At 39.1% G+C, this 15,318-nt stretch overlaps 1 protein-coding gene across 3 annotated transcripts in view; it reads left to right on the top strand.

Moving 5' to 3' along the window:
- The window catches only part of NR1H4 (nuclear receptor subfamily 1 group H member 4), a 40,878-nt gene extending 25,916 nt beyond the window's left edge, over positions 1 to 14,962 (top strand). For all 3 annotated transcript variants that reach the window (XM_040594307.1, XM_040594308.1, XM_040594310.1), the window contains 6 exons: positions 604 to 737; positions 1,246 to 1,344; positions 2,442 to 2,541; positions 4,056 to 4,202; positions 12,689 to 12,802; positions 14,118 to 14,962. In XM_040594307.1, the coding sequence (XP_040450241.1) occupies positions 604 to 737; positions 1,246 to 1,344; positions 2,442 to 2,541; positions 4,056 to 4,202; positions 12,689 to 12,802; positions 14,118 to 14,356 (833 nt within the window). In that variant the 3' untranslated portion in view covers positions 14,357 to 14,962. The remainder of the gene's footprint in view (positions 1 to 603; positions 738 to 1,245; positions 1,345 to 2,441; positions 2,542 to 4,055; positions 4,203 to 12,688; positions 12,803 to 14,117) is intronic.
- Positions 14,963 to 15,318: the final 356 nt, after the last annotated feature.

Genomic DNA, 15,318 nt, shown 5'->3' on the forward strand with positions numbered 1-15,318 from the left:
GGCTAAAGCCCTGGAGTCCTCTCTTCTGAGTGGGCTTTCTGTGCGAAGATTCTGCATTACTGCCATACTATTGCCTGAAGGACTATTGAGAACAGCCAGTGCCCTTTGTGTAAGAACAGGTGCACCTCGATTACTGTTGTGGATCGGATGAGGATCACGCTTTTGATGACAGTCTTCCAGTTGTTCCCATTTATTGTGTTTTGGTCTGGGTCTTGGAGCACATGAAGGGGTTTTCTTTCGGATGAAACTAAACCAAAGACACACTCCAGCAGACTACCATCACTAATGGGTTTTCTGTCTGTAAGACCAGATCAGAACTGGTCCAAAGTAAGAACGCTGACATGCATACTGTGTGGATGCTGGGTCACCAGAACCAACTGTTTTGCTCTGCAGATGGGCTCCTGCTGGTGAGACTGCTCGTTAGTGTGTACTTAGTGTGTCTCATTAGACTCATATCCAAAGATAATGACACGATCAGGAAATGATCTGCACAGGTAAGTGGGTTTGTTAGTGTAAAGGGCATTCATGGGCATGTTTACGTACCTATTCAGTGCCTAATGCATATATAAAACCAGTTGCTATCTGTTGTATTATGTGTTCTAGGTCTGCTAACAGAAATACAATGCAAGTCAAAAAGGCTAAGGAAAAATGTGAAACAGCTCCCAGATGAGACGGTCAATGAAGATAATGAAGGCCATGACATGAAACAAGTGACGTCTACAACTAAAATATATAGGGTAAGGCAACTCTTGTAATAGCTCGTACAGCAGTGGTGATGTTTGAGCTAAATGTGGCTAGTACAGTAAATACAGAGTACTTGTAAACTCTCTGGAGCTGTCTGTATTAATTAAAACTCCATCTCCCACCAAGTCAAGGAAATACCTTGACTATAGAAGTAGTTCTGATATATTTAGTCAAAACTCAATAAAGCACCTATAAAACCCATAAAGTATTTTTTCTGAGACATATTTCACATATATATCACTTACGGTAAGGTGTGATATTAAAGTTATTTGCTAAACATTTCCTTATTTCTAGTAATAAACTACACAAAGTCATGCGGTTTAGAAGCATTATACACCTCTCTTTTGTAGACTTCTATAGAAATCTCAGTGACCAGCAAAACTCTTGTCTGATTGATCTCCAAGTGTGAGAAATAATGTATAGCTTTTGCTTAAAGCAAGAAATGCTAGATCATTTCTATGACTGCATTTCATGATGGGCTTTTTTTTTTTGCCAGTATAGGAGAGAGTAGAATTTACCCCAGAACAGCAGAACCTTCTAGATTACATCATGGATTCATACAGTAAGCAACAAATACCACAGGAGGTGTCAAAAAAACTAGTAAGTACACTGATGAATTCATTCGTGAGATGCACACAACGAAGCTGAGAATTACATGGCAGAAAATATTTGTACTCAGTATAAGTAGGTGTAGTAAACAGTAGAGCAAACTATGGGTAAAAGCTTACAGTTAAAACATGCTGCAAGTGGGGCAGAATCTCTCCCATTCAGTCAACAGTCAGACCACGCCTTTGTTTATCAAACACCAATGCTAGGGAAAAGGTTTCAACTCTGGCAATACACTTTTGTGCTCAAATCTATCCTTTAACTTAAAGGTTTATCAAACCTTTGCTGGTTTGAGCTGTGATTTTGACATTGTCAGTACAGGCAGTGATTTGAGTCTGACCTGCAGCCAAGCTTCTTTTCTATAAAAACACCAGCCTGGAAGCTTGGAAATATTTCATATTTTTTAATCCAACTTCCCAACATTTTCTAGGCTTGGTTTTTTGTTTCATCTCCTCTTCTTTCCTTTTCCTCTACTTTCTAGAAATTATTTTTCCCCTTTAGGAACTCCTGGCTTTCGTGGGAGGATGGAAAAAGGTTGAAGAGGAAAAAAGGATTTAAGAGAGATTATGTTTTTTTAACAAAACTGTCATGTTTGATCTTTAAAAAAACACAAAACTGAAATGACTGTAGAAAATTATCTCCTAAGTCATCAACTTTGACAACTAAAAGGAAGACACTTGCAGTAGGAGGGTTGAATAACCCATGACTAACTTGTGGAACTTATTTGCACGGGAGGTTGAGGAGGTCAAAACCAAAAATATGTTAAAAAAAGGAATAGGCAAATTAATGGATAATAAGGCTTTTGGTTAATTATTACGGTACACATAGAACTTCTATCTCAGAAAGTGCCTAAATCATAGATTGTTAGACACAACACTGAAAGTGAGACAGATATTGCAGAGGAAAGGACACTCGCCACTTCTCTTGTTTCTTACTTGCCTTCCAAAATACCTTTTTTTGACAACCACTGGAGACAAATTACAGCATTAGATGGACCTCTTTCCTGATCTAGTCTGATAATTCTTGTATTTTATGCTTTTAAATGCAAAGTGACAATATTAACATATTTTGTTTGATTTGATTTTTAACAGTTACACGAGGAATTCAGTGCTGAAGGAAATTTTCTGATTTTAACAGAAATGGCTACCAGCCATGTGCAGGTTCTTGTGGAATTCACTAAAAAACTACCAGGTATATCCACTGCATTGGGCAAATTTTGTTATTGCAAAGTTCACATGCCTTTCAGTTGCCATTTGGTGGTTGTTGTGTATATTTTGAAGACTGTATAAAAATGCTGCCTCTTCTGACACATGTGTGTTCTCCAGACACTCTCGAAAGAGGAGCTTTGTACTCAGAGGAATAATACGTTGAATAATTCAAACACTGCCACTCTGAGATGTAGCGCTCTTTACCTATTGACAAACAAACAAAATGCTCAGAGAAAGGGGTTGTGTGTCTCTAGAGAGATTTTATTTTCGTATATCACTTCAATGCCAAATAGTCTGCCTCTAAATTACCACTAACCCTTGCCGCTCCGCTCCACTCACTTTGCTGCCTTTCTAGCAAAGCCTCTAGGTCATGATATCCACTGAATTGTGAGTCCTAACCAAGGACTTTGCCTAGTTGGTGGCACCAGTATTTATGGTGCTTGCATGGAGTGTTATGGAAAAGCACTGAAAATCTGAGCGTATCATTACTATTTTTTTCAATTCCCAAGTTGGTGTTACATCAAGAGCAAACACTGGGCACGATACAGGTTCCTTGTAATTAAGGAAGGTGAATTGTAACACTTAAGTGTATGGAAACATTTTCCTGGCAATCCCATCATATTGACCCTTCCTCTGTGTGTTACAGACTTGGTTCAAAGCCTAGCACTGCAGCTGTATTTTTTTATGCTAACTGGGATACTGTCTTGTAGGAAAGGAAGAAAAGAGGAGCTTTTTAATTGAATAATCTACTATTTTCAGTGTTGACTTAGAGTATGTCTGGCAGGATTTGTCACCTTTTCGTTTCATTATCTTTTTCTGTGCTTCCTCACAGAATATCGGGGTGGGTGGGTGGGGGTGGTATAAGGTGGGTACCTGCATTGGCAAGCAGGAGGAGAGTTTGCCATTATCTTCAGCTCCCCGTTCTTCTTCAGAGGAGCAGCTGTGTATTCACACAAGTTAGCAAATTTCTCCTGATATCTTCAGTGGGTTCTAGAGTCTTTCTGCTCCAAAAAGAGAAATGCGTATTTAAAACACAGCAGGAAGCTCTATGTAAAATAGTATATTGGTTCAAAGGTAAGGTGAAATATTTAAAATTAGATGCTTCAAATGCTGATTTTTGCCATCAAAGTATGGAAAGGGCTGAAAGCAGCATGGCAGTAGGAGAGTATAGAGAGCTCTGGTGGAAACGTTAGGGTGCAGCACCAGGCTAGACAAAATCCCCACTATTGGTTATGCTACGCCACTAGAATTTCCTTATCATGTTCCTCCTAAAGTACCATGAACACTGAAACACAAGTCTAATTCTCATAAACTTTGGTGAGGTCCAAATATGTGTCATTTTCTGGAATCTGGGTTTCAATTTCTGCAGTACTTGGCACCCCTACTGACAACACAAAGCTTACACAGATGTGTAGCACCTCACATGCAAGAACTTCAGGACAGAAAGTAGCGGGGACTTTTCTGTTGCTGCCTTACTTATCTCTACCATCTCCCAAGGCTTCCAAACCCTTGATCATGAAGATCAGATTGCTTTGTTGAAGGGCTCAGCAGTAGAAGCCATGTTCCTCCGTTCGGCTGAGATCTTCAGTAGAAAACTTCCTACAGGACACACTGTCCTTTTAGAAGAAAGAATTCGCAACAGTGGTAAGTATCTTGTTTAACAAGGAAAAAACGAACCACACCATGGCATTTCTGTGTCAGTATTTTGCCCTTGGAAAGCTAGTAAAATTGTTTATTAGCACTGAAACAGGTTTATCTGATTGCTGTTCTTTATATTAACTAGAACAAATCTAACTCAGCCTTGAGTCTAAAGGTCATAAGGTAAAGGTTTATTTATAAATACATTGCAAGTATTTTGAACAACACTATATCAAATAAACCCAGTGCAAGGCTCCAACAATAAGCATGAAAAGTGATGAGGAAGAAATACCACCATTTCAAATTATTCACAGAAAATATCAATTATTTATGTTTTCAAAGGCAATCACTATAAGAAGGAAAGAAAAAAAGATTTTAGGATGTTACTGGAGATGACTGAAGGGAACCACCTACTCTTAGGGTCAGTTTGGCAAAATTGAGTCACGCTGCACAAGGTGCATAGGTGAATTATAAACATGGCATGTTCACAGTATGTTTTCTGCTTCTTAAGGTCCATCAAAGGCTCACAGGCTATGATAAACTCTACTGGTTCTACACATAAATCTTAATAATTATGAAAAAGCCAAACAGGGCTGGATATTGCTTGTTCCTTAAAGCAGGCAAAGAAAAGTTTTGCATTGTTATATATTCTTTGTGCTCCACTGATGCAACACTGAGTGTTTTGCCTTTTTCTGTATTGACCAGCAGACTTTACCCAATCCTCACTAAATTCAAATGTAACAACAATTCTGAATCGGAGGGTCTATCCACAGATTCTGGCTTCTGGCCTTCCTTTCTAATGGTCAGAAGAGGAAGAGACAGGAGAACATTAAATGTCAATACTAGTCATAGAAATGGGCTTGAACTCAGTTCTGAAACTCTTAGAATCAGTTACATGAAGGTACTACTGATGTATGCAAAATTAGGCCAATACTTATATATTTTTATATAAATATATGAAAAGGAGTTAGGGAACTTGAGAATAACTCAGTTGCTGAAGGTATGTATTTAGTTTGGCTTAATACACTCATTTCTAGGTTTCTATTTTGTAGGTTTTTATATTTCATTTTGTTTTATCATAAGAGGCTATTGTTCGATGGACTGGAAATGGTGACTTCCACGGTGGTATGGATAGTTTCTGGTCCAGATTCTGCAGGCAGAGAAGTATGCAGTATGCCAAGAAGGCCAGACATATTTCCTGGAAACTGTAATGAGTTGTCATGGATCTAAATGTCTTCATTAAAAGATTTCCTATTGGATTATAACCTAAATTTTTGATTAAAATAGGTCTTAGAGAAATGAATCCATATGAATACATGATTACTGAAAGCTTCTCTAATCTATACAGTGAGTATCAACCTTTTTCGTGTAATCTATACAGTGAGTATCAACCTTTTTCTTGAAGGTGTCAACTGTTTCATAAAAAATAGAAGCAGGAAATACTTTGATCCAGAACATTAAATAAGCCATTATGTCATACCAATGTTTTTTTCCTTAGTCGAAATTTTAAAATACCCTGTTAATTCTCTGCAACTATTGAGTCCAGATGAGATGCAATTTTTTTTTTTTTTTGAGTGCTAGACTTAAAGATAGCATTTCATATCATAACACAACTATCTGGAATATGACATTGTAACCTGCAGTAATCTTATTTAACTGTCCTGAAGCAGATTTAAAAAATAGCATTTTGTGCAGGAGAAAATTTCAAGACAAGCAATGATTTCAAATGTGGTATTATTTACTCCACAGGAAGACTTCCTGCAATCCTTGTTTTCTGTGGGGAAAAAAGCCTCCCAGGTAAATTAAAAATGAGTTCTGGATCAGACCAAAACTTGAGCTGAATAGCTCCCAAGAAATGAAACACAGTAACTTTTGTAGTGTGATATATATCTATATCTTTTAGCTCTTGGAAAAGGCATCTTCCCCCAAGCCAGGATCAAGCCGGGGACATAAGAGGAAATACTGCTGCTAGAATTTTTCCCTCCTTATATTACAGGAGGATAATGCATTATCCAGCTTACTTGCTGCCGGCTGCATTCTTTCAAAAATGCCTTTGTGGTTTAAATCTGGTCATTTTCAGATGTCTTGAACTTAAATAAAATGAAAGAAAGGCATCCAAATTCTTCTGTTATCATTGCTTACCCATACAGCTTTCAAAAATATTAAATATGCAGTTCACCCTCCTGCATGTCATAGGGCTCCACGTGGAATAATAGCCTGTACCAACAATGCTAGTAGGGTAGAAACTTAAGAAGTCTCTTCCAGCCTTGCCCAGTTAAGGACCAATGCTACCAAAATCTGCAGCTGGCCAGTATCATATTATAGACTGGTCTAAGAGGTAAGACTGGCCAGAAGACATTAAACTGAAGTCAAAGAAGAAATCCCAAGAAAGTTACACATAAATTTGGAAACGGGGATTATTTTTTTTTTACATACACTTCACTGAAAAACTAAAGACTAAATGCAGTGAACTGAAACACCCTGCAGAAATAGAGACCAGCAGAGGAAATGCAATGATTGTTGAGTGAGAATTTAGAAATTAAATTTATAGGTAATAAATGAAGAAGAAGCATCAGAATTATTCATGGCTCCTAGTGAGGTCCTAAACACTGTAAGGCCATCAGCCATAAATTATTGCTGTTAGTCAGAACTTCTATCCACATATCTTTAGGTGTAGACAAATGTGTGAATGTCACGTAAGTCCTGTTGTCTAGCCTTGATGTCTGCACCCATAAAATCAGGAAGGATCATGGGGATCCTGCCTGAAAGTCACAAGCTATCCGGACTTCTGTCACCTGTCACCATGTCCACTTTAAAGCTGCTGTCATCTATTAATATTTATACCTTCCCTAGTCAGATTGCATGGAAGAGATTTTTGTGGGGTTTTGTTTGTTTTTTCCTGATAAAGAAGCCAAAGATCTGGTGATGATGACCTTTGAGCATTAGCAGCATTCATTTTTATTCTCATGCTGATGAGGTGTCTTTTTATTTCTTAGCTTAGTGTATTGCTCAAGTCCTGGTGCATCTCAGTGACTGCCTTTGTGCCTGATGGTCTTTCTCCATAAGGTGTTACGGAAATTCTTTTATTAGCTGCTCCTGAGACTGAAATCCTCTCCTATTCACTCCAATACTGAGAATTTATGAGAAATACAGACATTTTATTTAGTGTTAACGAGAGCTTGTGCCACTTACTCATTTTATTTGATGCTTCACTATGCATATACCATGTTGTGACTGATTGACTCATTCTGTGAAAGGCTGACATCCTAGTAATTTAATGCTTAGTTTCTTTCTGTTATTTTGAAAGCAAATTCTCCCTGTTATTGAGCAGTATGATATTTTTTAAAAACAGTGCTGAGATACTGAGTGTTTTCTGAGTGAGCATTTATAGCTTGTTTTCCTAAGGACACTGGTTTTCAGTGATCAGGAAGAAACATAGATTTTTATTTCATCATTTTATTCTACAGAGCAGTTCTACTAATTTCAGTATTGAGGGATAAGATATTATCTGATATGGACAGAAAGGGAAAGAATCTGGACCCAGATTTTCAGTTGGCAGCAGGACACCTGACACTGTGAAATATACTGTTGTTTTTCATGGATGAGTTACAGGTACTGAAGTACAGTGAGATCCAAAGAAAAAAAGAAATAGCCCCAATTTCAAAGCATTGGCAAGAGGCCACCTTTTGCCCTTGAATGTGGGATACAAAGTTCTCATTCATTTGGACAACAGACTCCTGCAGCCAAAGGCAAGATTTGGCACCAGAGCAGATGCCTAGTGACTTCCATTGCTTTTGGCTTTTATTATTTGATTATTAGTGCTCAGTAACAGTGATGCTTCAAACCCACATTGTGTTGGGGTGTGTGCAGAGAAACAAAATGAAATTATCTTTACTGCTGAGTCCAACATGTCTAACCCTCCAAATGGTCATGTGCCTCCACATGGAAGGAGACACTTACCATCCTATAACTCAACCACAAGCTGGCACGCTGCCCAAAACATTTAGAAATTAGGACTGCTTTAAGTTGAAGAGTATAGGAAAGAGCTTTTCTGTTCCCATACAGTCCTGCACAATCTGCCATGCCAAGTTAGCCAGTGGCAGGTTCCTGAATTACAAATGAAGTTGATAAAAGTGTTTAAATTGTTTCTACAGAGTTAATTTATACCCATGAAAACAAGAGCAGATGACAGGGGAGTTTTTCTTCTTCATAATGAAGAAGTTTTCTTCTGCATAAGTGTGCTTCTCCAGGCCAAAAACTTATTTAGACTCAACCTATGAAGATTAGCTCAAGGCAGTGCAGATGCTGCTGCTGTGTGCCAGACTACACTTTCCTCCTGACTGCAGGCACTCAGGCCACTGCCAAAGGATGGTCTGTGGTAATGTCATTTGCATCCTCCTTGCAGGTCTGGTTTGTTTGTTGTTGTTGGGTTTGGGGTTTTTTTTAACTAAGGTTTCTTTACTTGCAATGATGGCTTCATAGTGGTCCTACTGGGTGCTTTTGAGAAGATGTGGTTTTGCTATCCTGCTTGTGAGTTCTCAGCACATGCTAACCTCTTATTTAAGTTGGCTATTCAATCCCTACAAGATGATGACAGAGGAGAGGTCATGTGCACATGCTCTGGTGTATCCTCTCTACTGGCTAGATTTTCCCCTTTTTGGCTCTCGGCATCAATAGGGTGAATTTGGTAAGCGTTTGAAGGGCACTGATGCATTTGAATAGCTTAGAAGGGAGAGCTCATAAGCAGCATGGAAAGCAGCTCTGGTAGATGAAACGCTGTGAAAGATAAGATGTAATTTTGTGAGTAATTAATATATTTTATTTTCATAAAACAGCTGCTAATATACTCTTCATATCCACTGGCACCTCCATGTTTATCAGAAAAAAAAGATCTCTTCATCCATATCAATCACACAGTGCTAGTTACTGTTAATTAGTACTTACTCTCAAGCTTTCCTCTTGCAATAGATTATTCAATTTTACTGAACAACCAAATTAGAAGAGAGAACACTGTCTCAAAAGCTGGCAATACTGACTCGGTATCACAGTAATAGCACCTATTCCAAGATTACGTTAACCGGGTAACTATTTATGGCTTGAAACTGCAAACCTTGTGAAAGCAACAGTCATCTTACCTTCAGAGATAAATCATAGGAACAAAACCCTAAAAAAGGCAAGGTCTAAAACAATTCAGAATGAATAATGCTGATGGGTTTAAATCTGGTCTGGTCTAATGCTGCAAGGCCATACTCGATAAAGGCAGTTATTTCCCATTGACTACATCAGGGTTTACAGCCAGTCATGTATTAACATAGAGAAATCAATCAAGTGAATTGCACTATCTTCTGCAGATGATGAAGTTGGGCTGTTGGTTAGGTAAAAATCTGTGTAATTCAGAACGATGCACAATGCAACATGAAGGAGGACCATGTTCTTATTTCCATAATGCTGCATGAACAAAGTTTTTGAAATCCTTTTGGAAAAAAGTTGAGGAACCATTAACACTGATTAGGAAGCTCTGACTATGTGACACAGCACTGCACAGGGCTCTTGTCTGATCTAAATGAAGAGGGTTAGATGGAGCTAACTTTTCTGTTCTCAATTAAACCAGTGATATAACTTCATCTATTTGATTTTTTTCACTATTGGAGTATGATTTGTGACATTTGCAAAGTCATATAATTCATTTCTCCTCTAGCCTTTCCAGTTATGAGCACCAAATCGCCTATAATTATTTTTCTGATAACCTGAATTGAAGTGACAACATCTTGTACGACAGATAAGGAAAAAAAAAAAAAAAAAAAGGCAGGAATTATAAACATCAGTTTCCTGCTTTTTTGCTTTCTGGTGGAATTTATTAAATCCGAACTGAAGCGTTTTCAATCACATTAGAAAACAGCCCCCTCTTGTGATGGAACAGCAGCCTGTGCAACGTGCATACAGGATGATGAATTAAGGAAACTTCAGCACAGATGGGATGAGGGCAAAAGTAGTAACCAAGAAAAATTCCATTACCCTCGTGTCAAAATTGCTCATTTTGCATGGTTTAATTCATAATTGTCTTGTGAGAGATCTGTTTAAAGATATCAAAGTTTTCTGTTTAGTAAAAGCAGTAAATTGGTGGCATTGCTGTAATCCCTTTTTACTCCCTTTCACCTCTTCTGTTTTGTTTTATATCTCTGTTTGGAGTACAATAATGCAGAGAAGCCCTGTGCCATAATTTCATTTGCTTCCACATCTATACTCATATTTTGCTTCACCCATCCATGCTTCAATTTCTTAATGTTAGATTATAAGCTTTCTGGGGCAAGGATTGTTTTACTGCATGCTTATACAGTGCCTGGACCAGTGACGACCTGAATTAGTTGTTCCACACCCTGTTCACCAGCATCATTTTCATCATACTTCTGCTATGTTGACAATAGGACTTGAGGAGCTCTGCGGTCAGCAAAACAATGAATTCATCCAGCTGAAAACTAATCTGACCCCAAAAAAAAGAGAAGAAAAAAAAATCAAATTATGAATATGAGAAACAAATGATGGGAGTGTTAGTCGCAGCTCACTTCCTCCCATTTCCTGTTGCTGCCAAGATGATCATGCCCAGGAGCATGACACCTTGCACAGAGACTTCTAAAAATATCCACTTTGTCTTGGACTTTTCTCATGTCATTGCCAAGCTATTCACTTCCACGAAAGGAATCTGTTTGTTCTGTTTTAAGGCTCAGCTAGACTTACTTTTTTTCCTGTTTCTAGAGTCATGCAAACTTTAAGACTTCTGTGTGTCATCTGTATGTATTCCTTACATATGTCGTATTCTTAGGAACTTTGGCATTTAAAACTGCCTGAGAGACAGAGGTCGTTCCCCAAAAGTCAGGAACAATAAGTGTTCAAAATTTAAATAGTTAACGCTGATGACTAATGACATAAAACTTGAAGAACATTAGATGCTATGACTATAGTTTGCTCTGTGTAAAGCTCCAGCTGTCTTACAGACTTCCACAGGATGAGCTGGCCCACGTCATATACATCTGCTTAATTGGTTTAGACTCTTCTCAATAGTGTTAAACTTGTTACAAAAACAAGATTTGTGGCTTGTAATCTGAAGTGAACATAGGTTGCCCATGTCACATGTTTAAACACATCATTCAGCCACAAAACATATCACACCCTGTGAGACCATACTTTCACTGTTGGGACACATAACTATTCCACTGACAAGTAAGTTCTCAGTGTCACAGCAAAATGTGACTGTTTTGTAGTTTAAGTCAAATGACTTCATGCTTCGTTTCTCTGAGTTTCGCCTGATGAGTTTCATTTTGAACTTCCCCTCCTGGAGGCACTCCAGTCCTAACCAGTCCTGGACTTCAGCTTTGCGTTGTATACAACGCTCAAAACCACATTATTTCATGCCGTTTCCACACCAAGTTATAAAGGCTTCTCCTAGAACAGCTCAAAATTAAGAGTAAAATTACAAGAAATCCTGTGTCCCTCGTCAGTGGGAACAGAGGAGGTTCCCATCCTTTCAGCCAAGGAAGGCCAAAAGCTCTTGCTGTAGAACCACTGGTTTGAATGTCTATACCTCGTCAGTGTCACCACTCCAGAGTGGCAAGCAGCCATTGTCAACAGTCTAGTGGCTGCTCTGAGTGACTCACCATTTAACAAAAATAAATTGATGTCACAGGATCTACTTCTCTTTTATACCAAAAAGCAGAATGGAGTACATCTGTTAATTTAAGGCTAAGAACATCGTGACCTGATGACAAAGTCATTAAGAGGAAGCCCCATCAGCATGTCCCAGTTTGGTAACCCCAAAGGGTTTCGCTGATGGCAAGAGATTTGCATGATCCCATCCTTAAATCGGGCTGGATTTTAATTATTTATGACTCTGTACTTCGTAATACACTAGTTTATGCTTTAAGGTAGTAGTAATTGCAAGCAAGTTGCTCTTGGAATACAGGTAATCCTAGACCTAGTTAAATTTTCTGGCTACATAAAAGGAGCAATTAAGTCCCTTTATGGAGACAACTGAAGCAACTGCCCAAGGCAGTTAGCTGCAGAGCTGAGCTGGTCTAGAATTAAACCATACACCCTGAGAGACCTTCCGTACGTTTACCATAAAGAAAACATGGGGACTGTTTTGCAGACTGTGCATCCTGGAAACAAGACAGAATATCAGTAGATAGTGAGAAAAACATGTATGATACTTGTCCTGAAGAACTACATAGACAAACCTGTAGAGGAAAAGGAATTGCTTGAAAGAAAAGATTTGCTTGAAACCATCTGAAAAGAAATTGCCAGTGTTTGCCTGTTTCTACTCTGATCTGGAAAACAAGGATGTGCTTGCACTTTCGTAACTAATTGTTTTGCATCAGGCCTGATTTGTGTAGTAAGTTTCTCCCATCAAGACAGTCAGGTTTCAAATACTAATAACTGCTCTGTGGCAATAAACCAGATTATTTCAATGATTAAAAAATATTTTTTTTCCTTGACAGGTATCTCAGTTGAATTCATAACTCCTATGTTTAATTTTTATAAAAGTATTGGAGAGCTGAAGATGACGCAGGAAGAATATGCGCTGCTCACAGCCATAGTTATCCTCTCTCCAGGTAACTTCTTATCCAGAATTAAATATTAGTGGTTTTGGAATAAAAGCATGAGGAATGTGACCTAAGACTTGTAAAAACTTACATTCTACATAAAGTGAGTATACATGTTTATTCAGTATATTCAGTTGTTAAACCATAAACAAGCACACAAATCCAAACTCCAAATATCCTGCTACGCCATCTAGTTTTGCATACAAGGAAAAAAACATATCTAAATACCCTGCTTAAAAAAATTACTGGTATCTCTTCACTGCTTAGCATGGCAGGCTTCTTCCTTCAGAAAATGCCAGGTGTGGTTACATGCACACCACTACAGAGCATTGTGGAATGTCGCTTTTTGAGAAGGAAATTGGGAAACCCTTTAACTTAGAACAGAGAATGGCAATGAAGGTCTTCAGCCTTTATCGAACAAACACCAGCTGTCAAGAGCAGGACAGTAGCAAGTTACCCTCTCAACTATCAAGTGTTGGAAACTGATCTCTCGGAGGCATTGGCACAATAGCATCTCAGCCCTGATGACAGGCTTTGGTGTAAAAACTAATTCTCTGACAACACAAATTTTGTAGCTCTACCTACAAAGTATGGACAAATTGTACAGTGCCTCAAACAAACTGGCTACCATAGGAATGGGAGAAGCCTGATGCTTCAGGACAAAAGACAGACACTGAGGTTTACAGATCAGGTTTCATGGAAGATGGGAAGGTAAAGCAATTCCATTACTTTTTGAGTCAGTATGGGTCAGGAAATTTTTTTACACCAAAAATTTCAGTGACAAAAAAAACCCATGCTCCTCTTTTCCTCCCTTTCCAAATACCCAAACACAAACTTCCATATGAACAAAATAAGAAGGAAAATTTTCTCTAACTAAGAAATTTCACCTGAGGATGAAGATGTTTGATTTCTCCCTGGTGACCTGCTTGTACACTCTACTGGCCAAGTTCCCCAGTTGTACTACGCCACCAAGAACTTATGCCACACTGTTTAGTTCTTGCAGGTTGTACTCAGGTGCAGAACTGCACGGGGAGATGATGATAGAACCCCAGAGAAACATTTCTGAGTTATAACTCCAGTTTTTTAAAAAGTTGAAAGTTTTCTCTATCTAGAAGTGGGATGCTTACATGAAAACCCCAAACCAAAAATATACTGTTAAGTATTTTTATTCTCTCTTAATTTGAAATTAAATATTCTTGGTAGGTGTGAACATCACGCCCAGTTTAAATGTTTGAATATTTTATATTAATTTATCAGTGTAAATATTAACATCGTATCAGAGCATATATTTGCTAATTACTTTTTCTTTTAAAACCGTAACCAGATCGGCAATACATTAAGGACAGAGAGTCTGTAGAAAGGCTTCAAGAACCCCTGCTGGATATTCTACAGAAATTTTGCAAACTTCACCACCCAGATAACCCTCAACACTTTGCATGTCTTCTGGGCCGTCTTACAGAATTACGGACATTTAACCATCATCATGCAGAGATGCTGATGTCATGGAGAGTGAATGATCACAAATTCACACCGCTTCTCTGTGAGATCTGGGATGTGCAGTGATGGATCCTTCTTGTTTTATTTTAGGAGAAATATCTTTTTAAAGGACCACATAGCATTTATTTTCATAGAAAAATATCCCACAGTACGTTAAATTTTCTTTACTGCATTTTTATAGAAACATGCCATGGATTCATGAAAGCTATCTTGTTCATTATACACAGAATTAGCTGTCAGCTCTTCAGATGTGAGTATAACTTTCCCTATATTTATATTTTCCAATCAGAAAGAGTCCACCAGCTCCTCAGAGGAACCCTGTTAATTCCTGCTGCAATTAAGCTGATTGCCATTACAGTTCCTCTGGACAAATGGGGGCATACAGGCTTCCGTTCAGATTTTTCCACTGCAGTGCTTTTGTGCTTGGCCTCCGTTAAAGAACATATTCCAGATATTTACCAGAATAAACCAGCTGAAACAGTTAATGCCATAGTCATTTGCTGTTTAACTGTGAAATGCGTTCACCTAACACGTGCGAGATGTTACTTCGGAAGATGAAAAACTATGTAATGGAGAAAAGCCACACACACAGAGAAACCCCCCTTTTCATGCTACAAACATGTACCTTTGTTTGCATTATGATTTCAAAGTAAAAGTTATACGGTATCTGTACTTCATGAAGGCGCATCACAGGTTATTTTGCGTTAGGACTTTGCGGCGCTCCGTGGCCGTGACACACGGCGCCAGCGACACCCCTGAGCGCGGCCGGTGCCTAACGCCGCGCCAGGCAGCGCGGCCTTCCCGATGCCCGCAGGGGCTGTGGGCAGGCTGGGTGGGTCCCTGGGTCCCGTGTGCCGGGGTCCGCTCCCAGCCAGGCGAGCCCACTCGGCTGGGACGCCCCGGCCGCGGCGCGGGGGAAGGCGCTGCCCGCCCAAGCTGCTCTTGGCCCGGCTGCGAGGCGGCACCGCTGCCCGACCCCGCCACCGCTGCCCCCGGGAGGCAGCACGCTGGCGGCACGGGGAGCAGGA

This window comes from Falco naumanni, chromosome 5, assembly GCF_017639655.2.
Source record: "Falco naumanni isolate bFalNau1 chromosome 5, bFalNau1.pat, whole genome shotgun sequence".
Lineage (NCBI taxonomy): Eukaryota > Metazoa > Chordata > Aves > Falconiformes > Falconidae > Falco > Falco naumanni.